Source organism: Stegodyphus dumicola, chromosome 1 (assembly GCF_044657685.1).
Source record: "Stegodyphus dumicola isolate Sdum_Otavi_A_Nest chromosome 1, ASM4465768v1".
Lineage (NCBI taxonomy): Eukaryota > Metazoa > Arthropoda > Arachnida > Araneae > Eresidae > Stegodyphus > Stegodyphus dumicola.
The window spans coordinates 53,328,230-53,352,920 of NC_140768.1; the positions used below are offsets into that span (position 1 = coordinate 53,328,230).

General features: G+C 30.8%; 2 protein-coding genes across 6 annotated transcripts in view; one reads left to right on the plus strand and one right to left on the minus strand.

Moving 5' to 3' along the window:
- Window positions 1-13,824, plus strand: part of LOC118204234 (cytochrome P450 18a1-like) — a 39,741-nt gene extending 25,917 nt beyond the window's left edge. The window contains exons 6-9 of one of the 2 annotated variants that reach the window (XR_015040577.1): window positions 2,609-2,864; window positions 7,784-7,974; window positions 10,163-10,302; window positions 13,437-13,631. Coding sequence is in view for 1 of the 2 variants with exons in the window: in XM_085814531.1 (XP_085670657.1) it covers window positions 2,609-2,864; window positions 7,784-7,974; window positions 13,437-13,615 (626 nt within the window). In the remaining variant the exon portion in view is untranslated. Of the gene's footprint in view, window positions 1-2,608; window positions 2,865-7,783; window positions 7,975-10,162; window positions 10,303-13,436 lie in introns of both variants that reach the window. The other variant, XM_085814531.1, reaches the window with a different exon arrangement.
- A 3,314-nt stretch (window positions 13,825-17,138) lies between these two features.
- Window positions 17,139-24,691, minus strand: part of LOC118204253 (uncharacterized) — a 264,242-nt gene continuing 256,689 nt past the window's right edge. For all 4 annotated transcript variants that reach the window (XM_085814551.1, XM_085814546.1, XM_035376592.2 and 1 more), the window contains exons 12-14: window positions 24,352-24,496; window positions 21,914-22,094; window positions 17,139-18,927 (exon numbers count right to left, since the gene is read on the minus strand). In XM_085814551.1, the coding sequence (XP_085670677.1) occupies window positions 18,764-18,927; window positions 21,914-22,094; window positions 24,352-24,496 (490 nt within the window). In that variant the 3' untranslated portion in view covers window positions 17,139-18,763. The remainder of the gene's footprint in view (window positions 18,928-21,913; window positions 22,095-24,351; window positions 24,497-24,691) is intronic.

The window sequence follows — 24,691 nt, forward strand, 5'->3', positions numbered from 1 at the left end:
AAATAGAGTAGAAGGCGTTTATGACCTTGAATACTTTCAGGAAAACTACTCACGTTACTTTACACATGATTATATTTATCGTTACTCACACACTGGAAGTGTGTAGTAACGATATACATTACAGCTCATTAAGTGGTATGAAATGATATTACTAATCTTCATAATATTATCAAGCTCTTTGTAATAATTTATAGTTTCAAAAAAGAAATTTTAGTTCTAAATAAATTAACGGGATTTAAAAAATAAATAAACAAAAAATAATAAAATTAGAAATACTTGAGTCAACTTAAAAAGTAATTAAATTGCAAGTAAATAAAAGCAATTATTTCCCTTTCTACAACACCTTTTTTTAAATGATATATAAATGACTATCTTCTCGTTTAGCTATAGTTATGAGCAAAATTTTTATGACGGATAATTATTTATACAGGTATTTAGCTTGTGATTTAAATGTTTTCTATTTATTTATTCACGCAAATTAAACTTCGCCTAATTTTTAAGTAAAAATATTTTAAGCTACTGATATTTAAATTAATTTTTTTAGATAGTTGTCGGCTAAATCTGTCTCTTCTTTTGAGGAATTATCACATTTCCAATGCATTAAAAAATAACAAGCCAAAAAGATAAACGTGAATCCTCAAAAAAATGAAATTCCAGGTTCATGGGAAAAAGTCCTTATTTACGGGCCGCAAACACATATCATGAACTTAATTTGAAATGAAGTCTAATTTATTATTAAATCATGAATTTAAAAACATTTGTTAATATGCAATTAATTTAAGAAAAATAAATCGTCTATACACTAGAAATATATAAAATGCGCTTTAGAACTTAAATGCTATACAGTTAAATTAAGCCCCAATTCTCTAATCAAACCCACAGTTCTATAACGGATCAAATAATGCTTTAAATTTAAAATGACCAGTCAACGTACCTGTGTCCTATCCAACCTTCAGCCCTTGTTTTCAGTCTCCAATGATCTGTGTTGAATAATTTTTTTTGATATGTTAATACTGATGTTAACTCGTCCAGCACCTGGAAAGAACTAAACCTTTTTTACTGTTCAGTATTGATGTTAACTCTTCGAGCACGAGGACTGCTTAATTACCTCTCTCACTATTTTTAATTACACTCATTTTGGAAAACATTACTTGCAATTATAAACATGGATCAGTTGAGTACGTCTGTAGTGGTTTAAAATCTAAATGTCAATTTATTTTAATTTTCTTATTTTATAAGTTATTTTCTTTATTTCTATAAAATAAATCCGAAATTCAAGATTCGGGCTTTCAGGTGCCCATATTCTGGTTGAGAACTACGTTATTCAAGATCTGACAGCTCTAGGTATCTTTGTGTTTTCGCAGTACGAGAAACATGCATACATTCATGCAGATTCTTCATTATTTAATTTCATTAAATATGACACAAGGCGATATTTGGTGGCTTTAATTTGAAAAGTGAACCATGAAGGTTAAAATAGATTCTAACCTCCATGGATACAACGGTTTACAGTGATTCGATGCAAAATATCGTTTTGAGACTAATAGCTGTTTTGGGCTAATGCCCTTTTAAGCCGAAAATAACTAAACCGAATAATGACTAAAATAGACAATTCATGCCTTAAAGCTTATTTATCTCGTAACAGCTTAAATTAATATCAAAACAGTTAATATAACGCGAAAGATAAAATTTGATGATAAAAGTAAGGCTTATATGGATTGTGTTTTCGGAAATTTGAAATTCACGATTTTAAATATATAAAAATCACATCTTACGTGTTTTCCCAAATAAAAGTCTTAAAACTTAAGATTCCATTTTAAATTGATTAACAAGTCGTTGTCATCCACAGATTCAAAACAAAGAATAATTAAATTAAACCTTTTTTGATATTTTCAAATGTTTTCAGATGCTGAAATAATATATTTGTGTGTTAACAGTTCGGGAAAATTTTTTTAAACTTTGTGCATAAACATGCCAGAAGAGGGGGAAAAATTAAGCAAAAATTTGGAAACATTTTTACGTCTCCAAGCAGTAACAAATTTTTCAGCAAAGGTATCCGGGCATTTTCCTCAATTTACATCCCAAATATAATTAGAATTGCGAAGAGTAAAATAAGATACAGCATTTAATAGTCTGTAAACGTGAACATTGAGTCCACTGTATACATATTCACTTTTTCTATTATAAGATGTTATTTGTAATGAAATGTAAAGTAAATTGAAGATAAACGACATATTTTCCTCTTCATTTTTTAATTAACTTTTTTTTAAATTTAATCTTAGTATTAATTGTTTAGTTGTCTTACAAACATTATAATTGTCAGTCACATATAATTTTTATTTCTTTTAAATTTTGTGATATATATTCATTTAAAAAATTATTTATACAATTTTAGGCTTCTCATTTCTTCTGTATAGCAGTTTATTAAAGCAATTAAATAAATACAATTGAATAAGAGACTATTAGATCATCACTTAAGAACGCTCATTACTATAAATTTTAACTTTCGCCTTAAGTCTCAAAATTTCTTTTGTGACGAAACAATTGTTGTCAAAAATAATATTTATTATTTTTTAATCATTCTAATGAACAATGTTTTTCAAAACAGAGCCAGTTCTTGAGGATACTGCTGTAGGGCTTCTAAGTGCTGGAAGTGAAACTGTTCGTTTAACATTAGATTGGCTAATGTTAACTATGGCAGCCTACCCAGACGTACAGGAAAAAATTCAGTTTGAAATTGATAAAGTTATTCCTCGAGGTACCTTGCCCGCTTGGAGAGATAGAAAGAAATTGCCTTACATCGAAGCCACCATTATGGAACTCATGCGTTGGAGAACTATCATACCCTTAAATATTCTAAGATAGTAAGTATATTCTTAAAGCCTACAATTTTTAACTTAAAACCTACATTCTTTAACTGTTTAAACAAATTATTGAACCTGACACAATCTTAAATAATTATTAAACCTGACACAATCTAAAGTCCAATAATTTCTGATATTCGCAAGGAAAAGAAGCATATTTATTTGTTTTAAGCAAGTCTAATATTAAGTTTGATTTAGTTCTTTTCCTTTTGTTTTCAAATATATGAGCAGTCATTCCAGAGGAGTATGAAGAACAGTTAATGTAGAAAAAGAGATGTTCCTGTAAGGTATAATCATAATTGCGTAATGTAATCAAATAGTACTGATTATTAAGGTTTTGAAAATAGATTCGGCTTGATGAATGGAAGAATGTGCAAATAACTGTTTAGTTCTGGTTTGAAGAAATGACTCTATAATTCCATCTAACCATCTTACTACTACCATCAATCACAATATTAATTTTTACCATTAACTTTAAAACTATTAATGAAACAACCTTTTGCAATCTTATTGTGTGACTCCGCGTGCTTGCTTGCCTAAATTTCGGTATAAAACCTGACACAAGAAGGTCTTTAAAGCAACCGTACACGCTGAACTGACCAATTTTAGTGAAAAAGTATATTTTCATTTTATTGCTTTATTTCATGTAGGGTATTTTTTGTCTTGCAACATAACTTTTTCTTCCATCTTTGCGTTAATTGAAAGAAAAGATATTGAAGATTTTATGAAGCAAGAAAAACTGGAAGTGAAAATTTAGGTCCTAGAACGCGACCTTTTATAGGATTGCAAATCTATTATTAGAAATTGCTTTGAAGAAATGAATTTCAAAAATATATTTTTATATAGAGACTTAAATAATAACAATAACTTAAAAATAAATGTCATCAAATAGGAATGTACTAGACGATGAAAAGGGTGTTAGCTTTAGGACTCTACAGAAGTCGTAGAAAATTGACGTCTTTATTGATAATACTGATGTTAATAATTTGTAAAGTGTACATTGTTCAAGATTGGCAAGAATATCACATCTTCAGCGAACACGTATCTACCTTGTTTGCTTTCTTGAAATGTGGCAGTTCGAGCTTTCCCTACCCAAAGCTAGTTTTTTTCCAGTTTTCTAGTTAAGCCGCTGAGTAATACGGAAATCAGTGGAACCATTGGCTATTTATCTCAGTTATGTTTAGGAAAATTCGCTCTCTCGCAGGGACTCTCCGTCCTTTCTCACAACTATGTATAATATTCATAGTCAGTGCATTTTTAAGTAGCAATTTCAAACAGAGTTATTCTCTTATTCTCTGAAAGTTTTAAACGTGGCTGTTTCTTTTCTGCTTCTACATGGAACTTTAAAATTCGCTGTTGTTTTCTGCTTCAAAAGATTCTCTTTTTTCTCATGCTCACTCTTTATCAAGTCATTTATTCTTACACGATGTGGAGCTGGGACTGAAGCCTTACCAAAATTCCTTAAAAAACATCTTCGTAAACTCCACCGACTTTTGTTTTTTACTGTTCAGAACATCCTTCTGTAGCTGAATCCAACGTTGTAATACATCTTCTCGTGTGGGCAATATATTAAAACTAAGGTCTCATGGATTAGCAGTAAAGGGAATTTCACTTTGTTTCAAGTCGAAGATTTACTGTTGTACATCTGCAGTGTTACTGTGAAAAAGAACATTTTAAAATATTTTGTTATAATATGGGAATTTTTGTAAAAATCGAAAATTTCAAGACTTTTCTGAAGAGTGAAAATGAATCAGGAAAATTTTGAAAAATTCATGAGTAATAAGAAAGCCAATACACAACTTTTAAGGAGCCGTTCGTTTACATAAGCAATTTTTGAAAATTTCGTATTTTGCTTACTATTGCAAAATTGAGATTCTCTTGCTGGGAATGAAGATGAAAGTAGAAAAAATTTAAAAATTCACGAGTGATATATTTTTAGCCCACAACTTTTGAGGAGTAATGCGTTTTAGTTTCACTACTTTTATTGTTTCGCTCCAACCTACTGCGAATCCCATGTCATGCCATGGGAACTCCTTATCCACAAAAGATGTCGTATTCAACTTTCGACTAAGAGTCTGCACCGATGCAGTTATCAGAATGAACCCAACGCCATATGTGAGTTAAGAAGCGCAATATATCAGCGCAGTTTCATGCTTGAGATTTGGTTAGTATCAACAGCCGATTTTCTCATATGTATGATGGACATTATGATGGCACTCCAATATGTAAATGAACTGCTATGGCACATTATTTTATATATTTTCTGAGCATAAATACACTCTACTTATAAGAATTATAAAGTCTTCAACAGCTTTAGCATACAATTCATAAAGTGTTGAGATGTTTCCTTCGGCAGTACGATTCCCAACCTTTCCGTAATTCAGAACATATGGGTTATTACTTGCCGTCAAGTGAGTACTTTAGTTCCATATTCTCGAAAGAGATATGAATTTCTGGCATTAATTAATAACATATTGCAGATAATTTCTTACAACATAATTTGGTATTTTATCCGTTCAGTGCTACACTATGCATCGCCTAATGTTTTTGCTTTATGATCTGTTGCGTCAGACAGTGTTTGCTAATATGGTTCACTACATGGATACAAAGTTTCCAAAATATTAATATATCCTTAGCAGCAGTTTACTTATCCGTTTATCTATCAGTTTTCGTAAACGTTATTATGAAGTATGTAATAATTATCAGAAAAGGATAATACGCAAGCCAATTTCAATTTTTATAATGATATATCATTCTTTGCAATCTGAAAGCACAGAAAATAGTACCTTAATATTGTTACGAAATGTACAGGGGCGGTAAGATGGCTTCCCCGTAAAGCAGTTTTATGGTTGCATAAAATAGCAGGGAGAGCAGGGTTGCCACATTTGGCGAGAAATCGCCCATTTGGCGATATTTAGCGACAAAATTGGCGATATACCATGGACGGTTGGAGAACCTTCTGGAACGAATTCTTACCGGTTTAGCCCAGAATGTTCTCGAACACAAGCCGAAAGCTATATAAACCCTGCTGGTCCGCAGTCAGTTAGAGTGTGTCTCTTATCAAGAGTGTGTGTGCCTTGTCTAGCGAGCTGATAGTCATTGAGCGAGTGTCTCGAAGTCTAGTGCCGATTTGGATGTTGAGTGCATCGAAAGAGTCTTTTAGTGCATCACGAATTAAGGCATCGTTGAGTTTTGTCTTAGACTGTGCTGAGTCGAAAGCTGTACTTTTGTGTATCGTCGAGTGCATCACGTGGAGAGTCTCGAGAGTACGTGGAGTTCCGAGAACGACCAAACAGAGTCGGAAGCTGTACTCTGGTGCTTTGCAGGAAACTATCTCCACCATTATTGCTTTACAGTGCTGTGCCGCTGATTGTTCCAGCGTGTTTATAGTAGATCTTCGACGACTGTAAAAAGTGTTATTGGAGCTGTCTTGATTAATATTGGCTAAACAAAGTGTGTTACGATACTTCATAAAGTGTCGTCGTTATTCACTCCAAATCTACACGAACCCCGTACGAACGTGAAGGAAGGAAATAACGCAACAACTGGTGTCAGAAGAATAGGAAAAACGCCTATTATTTCAGAATAAAATAAAATACTTTTTTAAGTTTTACCACCCTACCATTTCTTTACTTAACAATTTTGATATCATCTTAGATATTAAGTATATGCTAAGTTTTTACATATTATTCAAAGACTTCTAACGCTTTAATTGTGGATTAGTTACTTTTTAAGGTAGTTTCTCCCTTCTTTCTGCATGCCTTCGTGCTGTAACGGTAGCACATTCGGCACTTAGTCAAAAGGTCCAGGCTTGAGTTCGGGAGAGCGCATTACTTATTTTTCGCGTTTTCCACCTCAAAAACCTAATGACTCTACAGTGGTGCCCGAACTAAAAAAGGTGGTGGATGATGATTCTTCATCACCAGGATTCGGCTTTTGGGCCCCCTAATCCCTAGTAGCCCTTTAAAAGGAGGATTCTATAAAGTATTTTCTCCCTTTATTCTGCATGCCTTCGTGGTGAAACGATGACACACTCAGCGCGTATTCGAGAGGTCCAGGTTCGAGTCCTGGAGAGGACATTGTCCATTTTTTATGTCTTCTACTTCAAAATAACTTAATGACTTTACAACTTTAAAATGAAATTAATAGTAATCTTTAGGTTTTTACCTTGACATGTTACTGAAATAGAATTGATTAGAAACCAAATCAGGATTTTTTTGTTTCATAAAATTTGGAAGCCCTGCTATGTCTCTAAATGTAAGACATACTAGTAAAGCAATAACAATTTCATTAAAAGTGAAACCTCAATTCCCGTGAATTGTATTTTCTAAATACTGTGGTTTTCAAAGAAAAGATTAATATTGAGTCATCTCATAAAAAATGCGGTTTTCTTAATTGAAATGAAATTCAGAAGGGAACGGGATAAACTACCTGCATCAACTTGCTTATCTTGCTCTTATTTTTAGTGCAAGTTTTGAAAGAGAGCTATTCGGCCTTAACAGTTATGTTTTCATGCTAATTGGAAATCACAAAGCAGCGTATTCGACATATTTTGCTTTATGAGTTCAGTTTAATAATAATTATTAGGAATATTAATGCAACATATGGAGATCGGATAGTAAATGCAAGTTAATGTTAATAACATTTCCAGAAATTTTAAATTGGAAATTGCAGCCTAGGAGACGAGACTCTTCCTAAAACATCTGTAGAGCTCGACGAGGACGTCTTGAAAACCCGGTGGAATAAAATCTCATCGCAACTATTACGAACTAGCAGATGTAGGAGAGTATACTTTAGACTAAAAATAATTTTATTTATCTTAATGACCCAATAATTTTTCCACTTGTTTTATAAAAGGCATTGCGAGAAAATCAAATTAAACCATTTGTATATAATTTATACTCTGTTTCATTCCATAGTACCCTCGAAGATGTGGAATTTCATGGGTATTTCATTCCAAAGCATGCTTTTGTCTTATCCAACTTATGGGCAATTCATCATAACCCGCAATACTGGGGAGAAGATGCTGAAAAGTTTCGCCCAGAAAGATTTTTAACAGAAGACGGTTTACGCATAAAGAAATCAGAGTATTTTATACCATTCTCTATTGGTGAGACTACATTTTATTCATATTTTCATTCATTATACCTGCGCTATAGTTTAAAAAAAATCATTTAAAATAAGTGCTATTTCGAAAATTTCTAAATGAAAAATGTTAGTTTTTGTAAATGAAATTTTTTAAAACTAAATGATTTAAAATTAGAAGAAATTAGGAAAACAATAGAAGTGCATAAAAATATATTAAACATAAATTTAATTTCTTTCGTGTTCTTAACGTGTTAGCTCAGAATTTATTATTTTTTAGTCTATAATTAATTAATTTTTCAGCAGCATTTTGAGCAGAAATAATTTAATAATTTTAAGATTTTTATGTTACAAAAAATTTCTACAATACCATATACGTATCGTGCGCCCAAACATCCTCACACGGCTCTTATTTTCGCACATGTTTGTCGTATACATATATAAACCATATAAAAATATTTTAAATTATGTCATTATTCATGTTTAGGCGTCTGAAAATTTAAAAAAGCTATTTTTTAAATTATGTAGCCGTACATGTATATGATCCGTCGGAATGCCTTACATGTATATGATTTAGAAAAATTTTATACTTATGAAAAGTAAAATCGAAACGTTTGATTCCCGTTAACAAAAACGGAGACAGACGCTTGATTTCAAAGCTTTGGATATTTTATGCTCATTATGCCATTTCCAGCTTGGCTTCAGTGATCGGTTAATAAATGAATTAGAATAATTCTATATTCAATTTTCCCTTAAATGCCAGTCAGTGATATTCTTTTGTGATTTATTAGCGTATGGAAGAATAATTGCGAGAGCCTCAAGGAGGCTGAACTTCGACTTCCATCTTAATTTTCAGGAAGAGCGCCCGGGGGCTTGTACAGAGGTCTTCCACCCTTCTTCCCTACCACCAAACCACACGGGAGGATCTTCAGCACGCCATATAGTTAGAATGCCCTATGCCTCGATCTATATATTTCTAGCCTAAAATGAAATAGCTCAGCAACTTTTATCGTAGGTGAATCTCTCTCTCTCTCTCTCTTTTTTTTTTTTTTTTTTTTTTCATTTTAATTTTTATAATGAGCATAAAATTTTCTTAAGTATATGGTCCCTAATCTCGATTTCATAATTTTTACAAAACTGAATTTCCAATTTAGGAATACCAAAACATTAATATTTGAATCATTCAAAACATTTTTATGGTTAAAAGTATATGTCTATGCCTAATGCCTGAGAAAATAGAAATTTGGTACGGAATTGTGTGGACATGGCATATTTATGTATATGTATATATATATATTAATTAATATGTATATATAATATATATTAATATATATATATATGTATATCAAATGTTGTATGAACTTAAATCCATTTAGTGCGAATACAAGTTATTATTACTTGCGCAATTGCTGCAAAGTTAGTTAATAATAATTTATTTCCTAAACAGTATTGATTAATTGATTATATTATCTCCTAAGTTTAATTAAAGTAGAATTATTTTAAAAGTGTGCATCCATACTGGTAAGTTATATTTACTTTTACAATTGTAATATTATTCTTCGTGATGATTTAACTCCAGTCCCCGTTAAAACATTATTAACATTTTGCTTTCAAATTACTTCTAAACATCTTTCAAAATATAACTTACCAGTATGGATGCACACTTTTAAAATAATTCTACTTTAATTAAACTTAGGAGATAATATAATCAATTAATCAATACTGTTTAGGAAATAAATTATATATGTATATATATATATTAATGGATTTTAATGATACAGCCTCGGAATAACATGAGATATTTTTAATGCTTACATTAACAGAATGCTCTTATTTATGGATATGTTTCCACATATAATATTTGTCCATTATGCAATCATAATGAAAATGAAGAAAAAGTTGTATCACAAAATATGAAAGCCCAAACTGCCAATGAAGTTAACGTTTTCAAAGCAATCAGGAAATATTCACACATAATATAAAAATGTATAAGTATGTCCTATAGCCTCATATACTAATCTTGTTAAAGACTCAATTAGGAATTAATCCTTTCAGTTAGAACATATATTATCTTCAGATACTTTCTTGTCAAGTTATATCTAAAAAAAAGAAAAAATAGTTTTGAAGATATAAATAATGAGCAACAAGAATCGGCATAAATTACTTAAATTCGCATGATTTAAGTTTTAAAGGATTTTGTTTCTATTCTTTAGCTAGAACCTTCTCGGATTTTTCAGCGTAAGCCTATGTTTGTCTGTCGCCATTTTAACTCCTACAGCTGAAGAAGCACAGGAGATTCACAGAACCTAGAATCTCCTATGCAGGTTACGTCGAAACTTGTTGGCTATTATAGGTAAATTTCATATCAATTTTTCGAAATGTTATTTATGTTATGAAGAATATGCAGTTAAATTTTCTGCATTGGACATTGCTGCTTATTTTCTGTATGCTCATAATTTTCGAAAGCCAAATGATATACCACCTTCTTCTTGATACGTAAATGACACAGCTCAGGTCTTTAAACTATATCTTGTAGTTTCAAGCCTTTAAGATATGGTTTTTCATTGTTAAAATTTATGGCATTGCTGGAAAATCTTATCAGTCCAGAAAACTCACGTATTATAAATAATTATTTGTCATCCGATGACCAAATTCACATTAAAAATGTTATTTGTCTATTTAATAACAAATTCAACAAGGCGACTGAGATACATGTGTCATACTTAAATAGAAACACATTAGAGATTCGCATTTACAACATGCCCTCTTTTAAGATATTATTCACAAACCATTTCTTAAAAAAATAATCTACGCTAAACTAGAATTTCAAAAAGCGCATTTAATGCCATTCCGCACATATCCGGCTAAGCCTCTGCATTCTGAACAATATGAGTGATGCTGATATCCACATGCTCCAAGTTCTCAAAATAAAATTTTCGTTTCTTCGTTCATAGTTCTGTTTCTTTCGAATTCGCCATTTTTATGAAATCTGTATGTTGGATTGCTCTTATTTCAAAATTTATAGATCGCCTATTGCTAATGTGGGGTAATGTATATAAATTGTAGTCAAACCATATAGCACTGCCAATTTATATACATTACCACCCACTTCCAAGTGTTTGTATCTTAGCATCCTAGATTACTATATTCTCTAATATTACAGAAGCTTCAAGGTGTGTACTTCCTTTTCTAATCCCTAAAAGCAACATATGATGATATAGATCAGTTTGACATTGCTTTTTTTAATTCATTTTCTTTTCATGGCGTAGACTATCTGGTATTAGATTTCAGGAAGTTTATTTCCCTTCAAAATTTGATGTAACCTTCGTTTTAATTCTTCTTTGCTTTCCGAATTATCATTCTTGAAGAACCATTTGGTTCCGCATATTTCTGTCAATAGCTACATTACGATATAAATTCATAAACTCAGAATAACGGTATTTTTCACTAGGGCTTAGTGAAGTAACATATCTTCTTTGACACCACCAAGCTAATAAAATAAAAAATAAAATAAAAGGGGAATTATGCAAATTATAATATTGATTTTTATGTAACACTTTCCTTATTGTTTTAAATAATTGCTGGCAGTAAGACCAAAATTAGGAAAGTAATCACTTTGCCAGTTTTTGAAAATTTAACAATGGTTTCACAGTTTTTCTTTGTTTTGCTTAATATCTCGAAATTTATAGCCTTGCCACCTCGTCCTGCTAAATCGCTCTTCGATGTCATATCTAAAGTGTCAATCAAACATTACAAAAGCTGACTAAACTATCTTAAGTGAGTAATTGGTGTATTCCGAATTATATAGTTGTTTGCTTCCTGAATTAACATTGGTCTTGCGTTCTGAATTATTGTCTACACAAATTAACTTTTTTTATTAATATGAAAATTTTTTAAAAAATTTGAAAGCTTTCAGATTTTATATTAAAATTGTGTTATTTTTTAGTACAGTATTGCCATTGCTCCTTTTAAAATTGTTGAGTTTCTTAACCAAAAATTCGTTATAAAGTTTTATAAAATGTGAAATAATACAATAAAGTCAAAATTTTGACTTCCAGATGCCCACATTCGAGTGGAGTACTAGAATTATTCAAACTTTGATGTCTTTAGGTACTGTTGTTTTTATGGTGCAAGAAACATAAAAAATTCCCGCAGATTCTTCATTATTTAATTTCTTTAAATAAAGTGCAGGGTTTTAATATTTGGTGGCAACAATTTGCAAAGTGAAACTCCGTTTCATAGTGGAAGACGCAAAATGCCAAAACAAAATTAATAGGCCATCTGGGCAAATTGCCCCTTTGGGCTAATAATATCAGTTAAATTATTTGTTTCAATCTATTGCTATTAGAGAATTGAAGAAACTAATGTATTAAAAATGTATTAAAACTCTGATGTATTAATACATCAATTTACGGTCCAATAGCACGTTACTAATTTTACTAATTTTAATTAAAATTTCTTATTCCGATTTGTTACTTCAAATATAAATTAAACTGTTTTAATTCTTCAATTGCAGGATAAAAGGGTTATTCTCTGTTACCATCCAAGTTACCAAAACTGTTACCAAAACTGTAACAGGTTAAAGCAGATATTGATATTCTCGGTAAAAGTGCATTATAACACTCCTGCTTATTATGCTACATTTTTATGCTGCTGTGTTTTTAAAATTTTTTATAGAAACGGGCTGAGTTTAAAAGTAAAACAACTAATAGCAGAACATAAACAGAGATTAGTTTTAACTGTGGCACTTCATCTTCTTCAGAGCAGCTGATTTAGAAATAAAAATTATATATTATTCTAATACTTTGAAACATTAACTCATTGTTTTAAATATTTTAGAGAAATATATTAAAGAGTTTAAAAAATAAATGTATAAACCTAATTAAAAATGTTACACAATTAATTATTGACCAGAAGATCAAAAATGCTTTGCCACTCAAAATTTTGAGCTTAAAAGAAAAGGAATTCCAGGCTCTGGGTTCCTGTCAATAACTTAACTGCTAATGTCTAAAAACTTAAGATTTAATGCTTTAATGTAATGAGTGATAATTTTCTCAGTTATTCTAGAGCATACAAAAGGTTTCAATTTCAATACTTTAAAACAACATGCAGAGTTATATAGCAGCATATTCAGAGTTTAGAAAGAAAGTCCATTATTAATTCCATTGCCTTCTTTTATTGCAAGATACAGTCTGTAACTTCCATCAGTCGTGATATCATCAATTAAGTAAATGAGTCTGCATTGCAATGCATGAAGTACAAGCTTCACTGAATATATAATTCAGTTACTGTAAATAATACAGACTATTAATTTAAAATATACAGTTATTGATAATCTAATTTCATTGAATATTAAAATTTGTCTATGCATTGTTATTGATTCAATGATATATAAAATAAAATTTATTTCGAATTACGTTAGCTATGATATGAAACTAAAGAAAATGTTTTTTCAAACAGTAGTGATTGATAACTTCACTTTTTCAGGTCAAAGATCTTGTCCTGCTGTACCATTAGCTCGTATGGAAATTTTCCTATACTTTACCTCATTTCTTCAAAAATTCAACATAAGTTTACCAGAAGGAGAAACACCTGATTTCGACGGAGAACTCGGAATTGGTCTTGCTCCGAAGCCACAGAAATTAATTTTAAGGAAGAGAAATTAACATATTTATAAGTTTTTTATGTTAAAAGTTTTGAAAGAATTATGTGGAAGGTTATAAAAATGCAGTTAAGGTCAAAAATAACATTTTCGGTTATATTTATAATTTAAGTGCATTAAATATTCCTAAATGTTATTTCTTCGAAATTTCATCTTTTCTAATGTTAAATAGTATAAATCTTATAATAAACACTCCTATAATTATTTCTTTGATATTTTGCCTGTTGTAATGTTAAAAAATATAAAATTTTATAAATTCTGTGAAAAATACTACATATGATTATTTAACGCTGTATAATCTGTGCTAAATTCTTTCATTTATATTTGACAATGGTTCATACTTTTGGAATCCATAATTCATTAGAATTTTGCCAATCACAAATACATAGATTTGATCTTCTGTGTAGAAATTCAGTCTGAATGTAAACTCTTTAATGTAATTTAATTCAAACTCCTCTCAACTACGTATACAATCATACCTTAGTAAAAATATTAAAATACTGAGGTAATATAAGTTATTCTTTCAAAATAATATTTAACTATCGGTGCAGGTATATACTTTTTTATGCAATAATTTATTTTTGCCAGCATGTTTTTAGTGACTGTATAGAGTAATTTATTTGCCTTGCTTAAAGACGGAGATAATCATTTTTGTGAAGTAAAGCTAAGTGGGTACATCTCTGAACTTAAACGAGTATCATTAGGAAAATAAGTTATTAAACTAAAACAACACAGAATCTAATAAAGAAATTTTTGAAAGAATAATGATAGACTTTTGAGAAAGAAAGATTCTTTCATTAATTTAAGGAGCTCCAAAATGAGGCAATATGTAATAGTACTATGTACGACAAACAGAGACTACTCATTAGCACTTTAAATGAGAATAATTCTTAATTAATGTGGAAAATAAAGTGGATGACAGTCATTTTGAAACTGGACTTCTAGAAATTAATTTCATATCTACATTTATTAGGAATAACAAAGAGGTTGAAGGTATGAACTAAAATGTGGATTATTTGGTTTTGTTGGTTTGTCTGATTAGGGCAAAACACTCAAGGATTATCTACCTAAGGGGAGGGCTGCCTTTGTGTAGGACTTTCTAAGGGAAACTGGCTCGTATATCCGTTACACACTGAAATCTGGATTAAGGGAAAGAGAAAAAGTATACATGGAAATTTGTTAGCCGCACTATGTTAACAGTTGAAACCGCGAAGACTTAAATTTCTTCAAGAGAGGACTTCGCATGTACATGAAATAGAATTAACGAAGAATTAAACAGAGTACAAAGTAATTTCATGTGAACTGGCAAAAATAGACAAGAATTTCGTGTGTGTGTGAGATTATGGCAAAGCCTCGAGGGTTATCTGCCTAAGAGGAGGGATGCCTTCGTGGAGGACTTTCTAAGGGAAACTGGCTCGTATACACGTTACACATGGGAAAAACCACGAAAACGCCCATGCAGCCAGTCCGTTCGCGGGATTCGAACCTCGGACCGAACTACCAGTGTTCAGCGATTTTACCGCTCGGCCGCTGGTGGGCGACAAGGATTTCGAATATACGTGATAGAGACTACTTTTGTACTCTAAAATGCTATGTTATTAATTTACTCTGAGAATTTACAGTAACAGTTTATATATATTTTATCTGTTCTCTTAAGTCTTAAAGATTGCACTGCCTGATGAGAAAGCAATTTTGAAAAACAGAGTGAAGGTCCAGGCTACGTAACTAATAAAATTAACATTCATTTACATTTCTCTCATTTTTTTAAATTTGTGTCTAATTATCAAATAAAAATTTTCCATATAAGTAGAAATTTATACTAACGAAATAGCTTGATTAGACTAGAAGCATTTTAGGAATAATGGGAAAAGTTAATATAACATACTCGAAAAATAATTAAATTGATCATTCTTGAAATTTTCGAGAATTCAGGAATTTTAGTAATCTACTGTTTTGTTGTTACATCTATTAACAGCAAAACTATTAAGTCAGCATTTACTATGAACTAAATCAACATTCACTATTAAGCTTCAATATGAAAATTTAACATATGTATTTGACCCGAAATGGAATCACAAAAAATTAAAAGTAAAGTCTGCGGATTAAACGTTATCTAGAAATTTTAACAGAATACAAATATATCTCATGAAGACATATGATACAACTTCCAGAAGTCTGTAAAAAATTAAAAGAAGTGTTTAATTTTGCTAAGCGTAATATATCTTTAAATAACTGGTGGGGCGGAAAAGGACTTAAATTACAATCAAAATATTACATGACAGAAAATTAGTAATTATTGTCAATGAAATTTTTCTTTAAAATTCATCTTCATTTGGGAAAACCAAAACATTTAGAAGCAATATCTTAAAATACATTCATACTTTATATCTGATACAGGAAATGAAAGGAAGAAAAACGGAAGCAACTAAAAGAAAAAACTACTTAGTTAAGTTAACGCAAATTAAAATGCAAAATATGATAACGAATTCATAGAACATTTTAGGTTTCCTGAGATGCAATATCTGAAACTAGACTTCTGGGATCATTATGTTAAAGGTCTTCCATCCTAAATTTCTCTGTTGAAGATGATTTCAGTTATTAATCCACCATGGAAATGCCCATTATGATTTTCTCAGAAAATAAATAGTGGAATTTTTACATAATTCAAATGTAAGTGATATTATTTTATGTGAAATCATTTTATGTGATATTTTCTGCATTACACAAAAAGTGCAAAACCGAAAACATATTTTCTGATTTCAACCAGTTTGTTGTATCAAAGTTACACCATAGCGATTTAGGCATTTAAAATAAAGCAACGCTAACTAGATTAAGATACATATCCTAACTTAATTAAATTACTTTTATATTTTTATCTTGGAGATTTGAATAAAAATAACATTTCTGTACAGCGCGTTGTTTCTTAAATGAATTCGTGTAACTCCGAACTCGTGAATACTATGCTTTTTTTAGATTACTTCATATGAGATACATAGCAAAATTATGTTAGAATTTAATTTACTTATTTCATTTAACAGAGTACTGACTTAGAAAAAAAGAAAAAAGGGTAGTCTTTTAGAAAAGAAAGTTTTTCTGCATATCACAAAACGTTTACAAAACGTAAAAAATTAGGTAATAAATAAAGTAGAATTGAGATCTTATAAATTTAACCACGCAAATTTAAATTTGCAGGGTAAACATCCTGCACAGAGAAGAAACTTCAAAGTAGACATTAATAATTGATTTCGTAATGGTTCTTCAGAAACTGAATCAAGAAAATTAAAAGGAAGAATATCAGATTATGAAAAAATTCGTAATTTTTGTTTCATCCCTAAGCTTTAAGAATTTGTAATTTGTTAATATTGAGGATACAACTTTTCTTCCCTAGTAAGTATTACTTAAAACTGAAAAGTTTAGAAAAAATTGGGACGATGATTCCTACTAAGTTAATAAGTTGAAAGTTTCCATGTTGAAAATGCTTTTAAAATTTGTATAAAAATGTGTAATAACAAGCCAGAGAACAAAAATATAAGTGATATTTTTATTATAAATTTTTAAAAATAAGACATATACATTACACATAAATAAATAAACATATAAAATAAAATTAGCAAAGCTATCAACAAAGGTAGCATAAATAAATCTTTGCACCCATTAAAATTATTCACTAACCCTAGCACTATGCTTAAATTTTCAGGGTTATCCAAAAGCGGTGATTTTTAAAACAACTGTTTTTAATGTAACTATTGAAATATTTAAAATGTTACAAAAGTAAAACCAAAATTAAAGGGATTACAAAGACTATTGCAGAGTCAATAATTATATTCCTATTTTGGTGGATAATAATTATTCGTGTACAACAGAACAGAAGCAATAACTTTAATACAATTTATAGCAGTTTTCAAAGTAATTCCCAAAGCAGTATTTATATACTTAGTTTCAAAGATATAAGATATTATCCTTCTTTAAATCAATGCATAACTTCAGTGCAAGTAGTCATGCAATGTAACAATTCATATATATTTTCACAAAGTAAACATGTTTTTAATTTTTAGCTCAACATGTTTAATAGGTTTAACTAAACTAAGGTAAAAAATGAGCAGAAAAATATTCATTTTATCACCGCTTTTATATAACCATTTTTATTTGCTCATAGTGCTATCACAGAAAATAAAAACCATTAACCAGCCTTTCAAGAACATGACCATTATTTTTACATACATTTATGTTAGGAAGGCACAAAGTGAATGATTGAAACTGACCTTAAATATGGAACATGCGCGATGAAAATAATAAATAAACGCTCACAATGAATATACAAAAACATACTGATGAATACAGAATAAATAAATAAATAAATATAAATTAATCTTGGCAATATTACAGAGCGGTATAATTGAATGGACGTAAACAATACCTTCTGAATCAATTATATTAAGCTTAACGTTTACTAATGGCATTGCTAGAGAAAATTCATGCAGAAAGAATCATTGCAAGGTAAGCTAAAGCTATTGTTTCATTTATAACGGAATCAGTTGAAATTTTATACTAATAACAGATTTAAACATAAAATTTTCACAGCACAGATATGTTAAATCAATGATAAGTCATATGTCTAAACGTTAGTTTAAAGTCATCTCTGAGAATGGTACGTAACTAAAAAATTTCAGTGAAATAACAGTTAACTTAAGAGGAAATTAATCTTACTGTGATATGTAATATTTGCTCAGTTTCTTAAAATCGTTTTCTGTTTGTTTTAAGAATTTTCTAGTGATGTGTAGACAGAAAATATTTACATGAAAACTTAATTTTTTTTTAAATTGCTACAAAATTTATCTCGAGCAATAACTACGATGAGTCCCCTAGTTTTACATCAGGTTTTGACTTCAACAAATCTGGAAACTTATTTACTAACCTGAAACCATGCTCGAAATATATATGTTAATGCAAAATCATATATACTCTAATAAAAGAGATTTACAATTAAACATAATACTAAGTCCGATTACCTTCCTGATCGTCACAGAATGTTTTGAAAATAAGTCTTTCTTTCACCCATTCTGAGACATAATATTAATAGGATGGGCATCCTAAGACTGTTTCACCATTCTTTTAAAGGAACAAAATGTTTTTTTTTATAGAGATTAACTTTTTAGGCCCTGAATTCCTTTTCAGCTCTTTGGTGAGCTACGAAATAAGCCACAGTGCAAATATAGATGACCAGAAGAAGCGCTGTTGTAACTCCAAGTGCCATTACCGATGTTCGGGAAGCACATTCTTCCAAAATACCAACTGAATGCTGAACAGCGAAAGTTTCTGAAATGAAAATATATATTTACTTTTGACTTTGTAACGCAGGACAATTTTCAGATATACTAAATGGTCAGAGTTAATTCGAATTTCGTGAATCGATTATAAAGTGTTCTATGCCAAATTACGTACACTTAAAATGAGGGTAAAATAAGCATAAGTTGCTTTAAAATTTCTTTTTAAAATTCAAACCTTTCGTGTTATTAACCATAACGTAAAGCAATTTTAATAAACATTGTTACCTTTAACTTTATTGTTCAATCGTAGTTATTCATAGAAAATATCTTTCTAATTTTATCACAAATAAAATCAAAAGCAATAAAATTTGCATCTGTGACGTCATATTGCCCCGGAAATATTTAAATCAAGTTTATAAAATCTTTTGCTGAAACTTACCTGCATGGAATATATTTTTAACTTCCTCTTCCGTTCATTTGTAAGGATTATGTTAGTTTTATTAACAGTTAAATTTTAAGTTCCTTTCCTGTCAAATTCTTAACTTCAATTTACTACTTCCAGCCAGAACGTAGTTTTGGAAACTTTCTGAATACTTAATGAGGAGGAGCGGTATTTAAACCGCGAAGTGTAGTTGCAGAGTTAGAGAGAATCAGTGCTTCTGATTTACGCGCGTCTGCCTTTTGGCTACTCTCTCTCTCTCAAAGCTGTTATTACGCTCGGCCGTACTCAGGCCCTTGATAAGCTTCGTAGTCAAATAGAGTTAAGGGGCCAACTCGATTAGAATCTTGATAGCTTCGGCTATATCTTTTTAGTCAATCTTAGTTTAAATTTTTAGTCTCTTAAGTTCAAGCCCAAGTGTCGGCTTTGATTGCACACTCCAAGACGGAGTTTTGTTAAATCTTATTGGAATAATAAAGGGTTACTTACCCTTCCATCTTGTTGTTTCTTGTTACACGAACTTAAGCGATTATTCGCTAACTAGTTCTTAAGTTTCGTCACTTTCTACAGTAACTGAGAAATAATCTAGTGAGAATCTTACACATTATTGGAAACTAAATATAGTTTTTTAATGTAGGTCTCCTAACTGGCATACTTTTATATATGCTTAAGTTATTTCTAAACACTGTGTACCCAATAAGTTATTTTTATTTGGTATAATACTAGATGGATATTAAAATTTGCGACTTACTACTACAACTAGTCTTGAATCTATTCCATAAATATCATCTAAGTTCACAGTAACCATCAACATATTTTTAACCTTAGCATCTCTAAAATAGCGAAAACATACTCGAGGGAAAGGTATTGAGGCATCATTTTAATAAATTCCAGATCTTCAAATATAATCAACATAAAGAAACTATAATCACTCGAAATTTTTTTAATGAAAGAATTTACGCGAAACCTTTTGAAACTTTCTGTACAATTTCCGATATAATTATGAATATTTAATTATAATTGTTAATTTATTATAAAAGTTATTAAAATTTTAAATCAATATATATATTTAATTATTACATTATTTTCTCCTAAGACATTGCTATTTTTTCCTCAAAGAAACTATAAGAATCTCCAGGTTAAAAGCTTGGGAACCACTAATTTAAACTAATATTTTTTGATGAATGAATGTATATTTCTTATATACATAAATACATAGCAATAATTTCTAACTGTATTATAAAAAATGGTATTCGAGTCTAATCTTAAACCATGTTTTAATTACATCCAAGTCAAAGTCATATAGGTATAACATACAGTGGATGGACAAAAATATGGAAACACCTTGTGAAATGCATGTTTGAAAAGAAAGATTGGTTTTAATGAAATATGTAGGTGGCGCTGGCGTTTTTGACTACTGACGCCACCTATACAACTTCGTAAATGTGCTAAACAGTTCAGTTGTTGTCGGAGTACTGTTATGTGAGGTTGTCATTGCATTTAGTCAGAGTTAACAGACTTCGAACGTGGGCAAATTGTTGGAGCACGTATGGTAGGTGCTTCCGTAAGCAAGGTAGCCGAGGTGTTTAGTGTTTCAAGAGGTACTGTATCGAAGATTTATTCCGCATATTTGAAAAGCGGAAAAACATCAACAGCGCGGACGAAAGTGTGTCCTGAGTGATCGTGACAGACGATCATTAAGGGCAATTGTGACGAAAAATAAGAAGACCACAGCTGCAAAAGTTACTGCTGAAATGAATGTTGTGTTACCGAACCCTGCGAGTACCAAAACAATTAGAAGGGAGCTTCATAAACAGGAAATTGCTGGCCGTGCTGCAATTGAGAAGCCACTCATCAGTGATGCTAATGCCCGTAACAGGAAAAGGTGGTGTTTAAGTCATAAAGCCTGGACTATAGAGCAGTGGAAGCGAGTAATATGGTCTGAGGAGTCTTCTTGCACATTGTTTCCCACTTCTGGCCGAGTTTACGTCTGGAGAACGCCATCTCAAGCCTATAATACAGACTGCTTGTTGCCAAGAGTGAAACATGGCGGGGTTTCTGTTATGGTTTGGGCAGCCATATCGTGGTTCTCTGCTAGCCCCATGATAACTGTGTCAGGGCACATGACTGCCAAGACTTATGTGAACATTTTGGCCGATCAAGTTCATCCCATGGTACAAACTTTGTTCCCCGATGGTGATGGTGTCTTCCAAGACGACAAAGCCCCTGTTCACACAGCTCACATTGTCCAGGACTGGTTTTCTGAGCACGAGGATGAGTTGTCCCATCTCCCCTGGCCACCACAGTCACCAGACCTGAATATTATCGAACCTCTGTGGTCTACATTGGAACGGAAAGTGTGTTCTCGTTATCCACCGCCAACATCGTTATCTGAACTTGCTACCGTTTTGCAGGAAGAATGGTATAATATTCCGTTGGCAAACATACAGGAACTGTATTTATCCATTCCGAGAAGACTGCAAGCTGTTTTGGATGTCAACGGGTTTCCTACACCATATTAAGCAAAGAAACGTGTTTTTTTAAAGGTGTTTCCATATTTTTGTCCAACCCGTGTATGTATTATGCTTGAACTTACCATTTGCAGAGTGAGGAGTGTGGTGCAAAGATGTAGAAACGCCTTCGTCTCCAAAATCAAGAACCAGAATTTCTTTGCTGAGAGTCATTTCGTCTTGGAGAGGCTCGTTTTCTGATGTTGAACGTTTCTTACGACCCCAGGATTCCTCACGAGACAAGCTCAAATAATCACCGCATAATGCCTGAAGAAAAACATGTCATACTTGATAACCTTACATACATTGGATATTATTACACATATCTGTCAGCTTTATGCATTTCTTAACGTATAAAGTGATTATTTTTAATGATCACTTTATATAAAAAAATTTATTAGTTCTAAGTCAAAAGCTGCACATAAACAAACATATTTTTCTACACATAATCTTTAACATTTTTAACTCTGATTTTAACTTTTAACTTTTATGTACTTTGTGAGATAAACATTTATTTTGACTGGCAACAGTATGTTTCAAACTTTGTAGCAAAAGATACTCAAGATTGTTGAAACTGAATCGGTTAAAATCTGTTTGTGGTTTAAAAAAAATTTCATTTAATGGTCTATGCTTCTGAGTTGTAAACTCAGAAAGCTTTTATGCCTCTTTGTAGATTTTGAACAACAGTATTTTTATTCTGTCTCTTTCACTTAGTTATCTTTAGAAAGTTGACGAAGAATGTTACAGTTATCTCTTTATAACAAGGAGATGAACAGTTCCATATTATTGTAGAACGTACATATTTGTTCCATCGCCAAATGGATGCCACCTGTCTTTTCCGAAATAAGTTGCCTTTGAAACTTCGCTTAATTGCCCATCTTTTTCTGACGCACTCTGCTTTAAGGGACGAAAATCTTCTCGAAGCAAAATCAGCAATATTTTCAGAAAATCTTTTAAGTCATTATAAATTGTCTAAAAATTTATATTTTCAAAATAGAATAACATAAAATATGACCCTTTTTATTTTAGCTTGTAATGAAAGCAAAAGTCAAGGTTTACTTAATAAATAAAACTTCAAAAATACACGATTTTAGAAAAAAAAGAAATTTTGTACCCAGTACATCTACTAATTTCTTGTCGTTTGGAAACATATTTTTTCTTAATTTACTCGTATCATCACTGAACTTACTATTATGCTTACTATTATGAACTTACTATTATTATAATTCTTTAAATGTTCTTATTTTATTCAGCTACCTTAATGAACTTCTCTTATGACATGATTTATTAAGTACTTAAACTATACTATGAAATATTATTATTCTAAAAAGTAGAAAAATGTGTATTTGTTGCCGTGGTTATTAGCATAGTTAAGCAGACTTACTGAGCTAACGGTCGCTTTTTATGTCATTCATAGAATTTTGACATCATTACTATTTATATCGTTTACAGAATTTACTATTTTTTCATTATATCTGATTTACTTCTAGCAATTAAATAATTAATTATTGTTTTCTTTTTATTATTATTATTTATTACATTCAATCTCTTAACTGGACGACTTCTAGTGCGCTTCCAAGTTTGTTATTTCTTATTACTTTATTATCTTTAAGGAATAACTTTTTTATTTGGTTTATTGCAGAATCGAATCCTGCTAATTAGAAATGGAAGTGACACGGTGTTTTTTTTCGCCGCTATTGTTATCATAGTCGAATCGGGTGGCGGAAGATAACATTGAATTTCCTGTTTTAAAGTTACAAACTATAAGGAAACATTGCATAAACTTTTTTTTTGAGGGGGAGGGGTGCATGCCGCTTGCTGAGATTTATTAACTTATGAAATAATTAACATTACTGTATGAGATTCATTAAAAGAATGTCATTTTGATGCATTATATTAAACACGCAAATTTTTGCGATTAACAGCACGTTTAGAAATTCAAAAAAAGGATTCCACAGCGACATTTGTGATTTCTCAAAGACAAGGATGAGTGTTTAATATCACTTCAAAAAAAGAATATTTTTGTATTTCTGAATTCAAGTAAAAATTGAGAGGTAATTCAAAGTTTTGGTTCAGATTCTGAAGAAAGATTATTTTGAAAAATAATTTTCGCTTAAATTCTAATGAAAGGTAGAACCAAAATAATTAAATATAATACAATAACTGATAAAATTTTTAAAAAATAGTAAAAAATCTAAAATACGAAATCTTGGAAAATTTCTTGAAATTTGCGAAACTAATAGCGAACGTTTGCGCCAATATAAACTTACTCCACTAGTTACGGCGCATATTGAATGGGTGTGCAGGAAAAAAAAACATTTCATAATCCACGGTAAAATATTTTTAGGAACACTTGAATTGTTTTATAACTCTTAAAGGTTAATAATTTCAATTAGCAAGAGAAAGAAAACTTCCGGTTTTAATGTAATCATTTAAAATGTCATTCTTTCAACATACAGGCATAATCCTTCACCCCACTAACTTAAATCTAATTGAAAAAAGTGCATCATAAAAGGGAACTCACTGGTTCACATTTTCCAACGCAGTATTTGACATTACACTGGAATATAACACCATAGGATTCTGTGAAACGGAAGGCTTCATAAGAACTTTCCAAAGCGTCACCCACTTGCAAAAATCGAGGAAATATCACAGGATCTACAGGGCATCTGAAAACAATAAACAGAAATTTACATTTGATATAAGCATAGCTGAACACTGTTTAGTGATTCATCAGTTTAATCAAAAATGCCTCACTGTGGCTTATTTCTATTTCTTATCGTTGGCAGTAATGCAAGAGATTAACATTTAAACCTTGCATAAACAGATCTCTGTTTGTAATTAAATAAAAATGGAAAGAATAT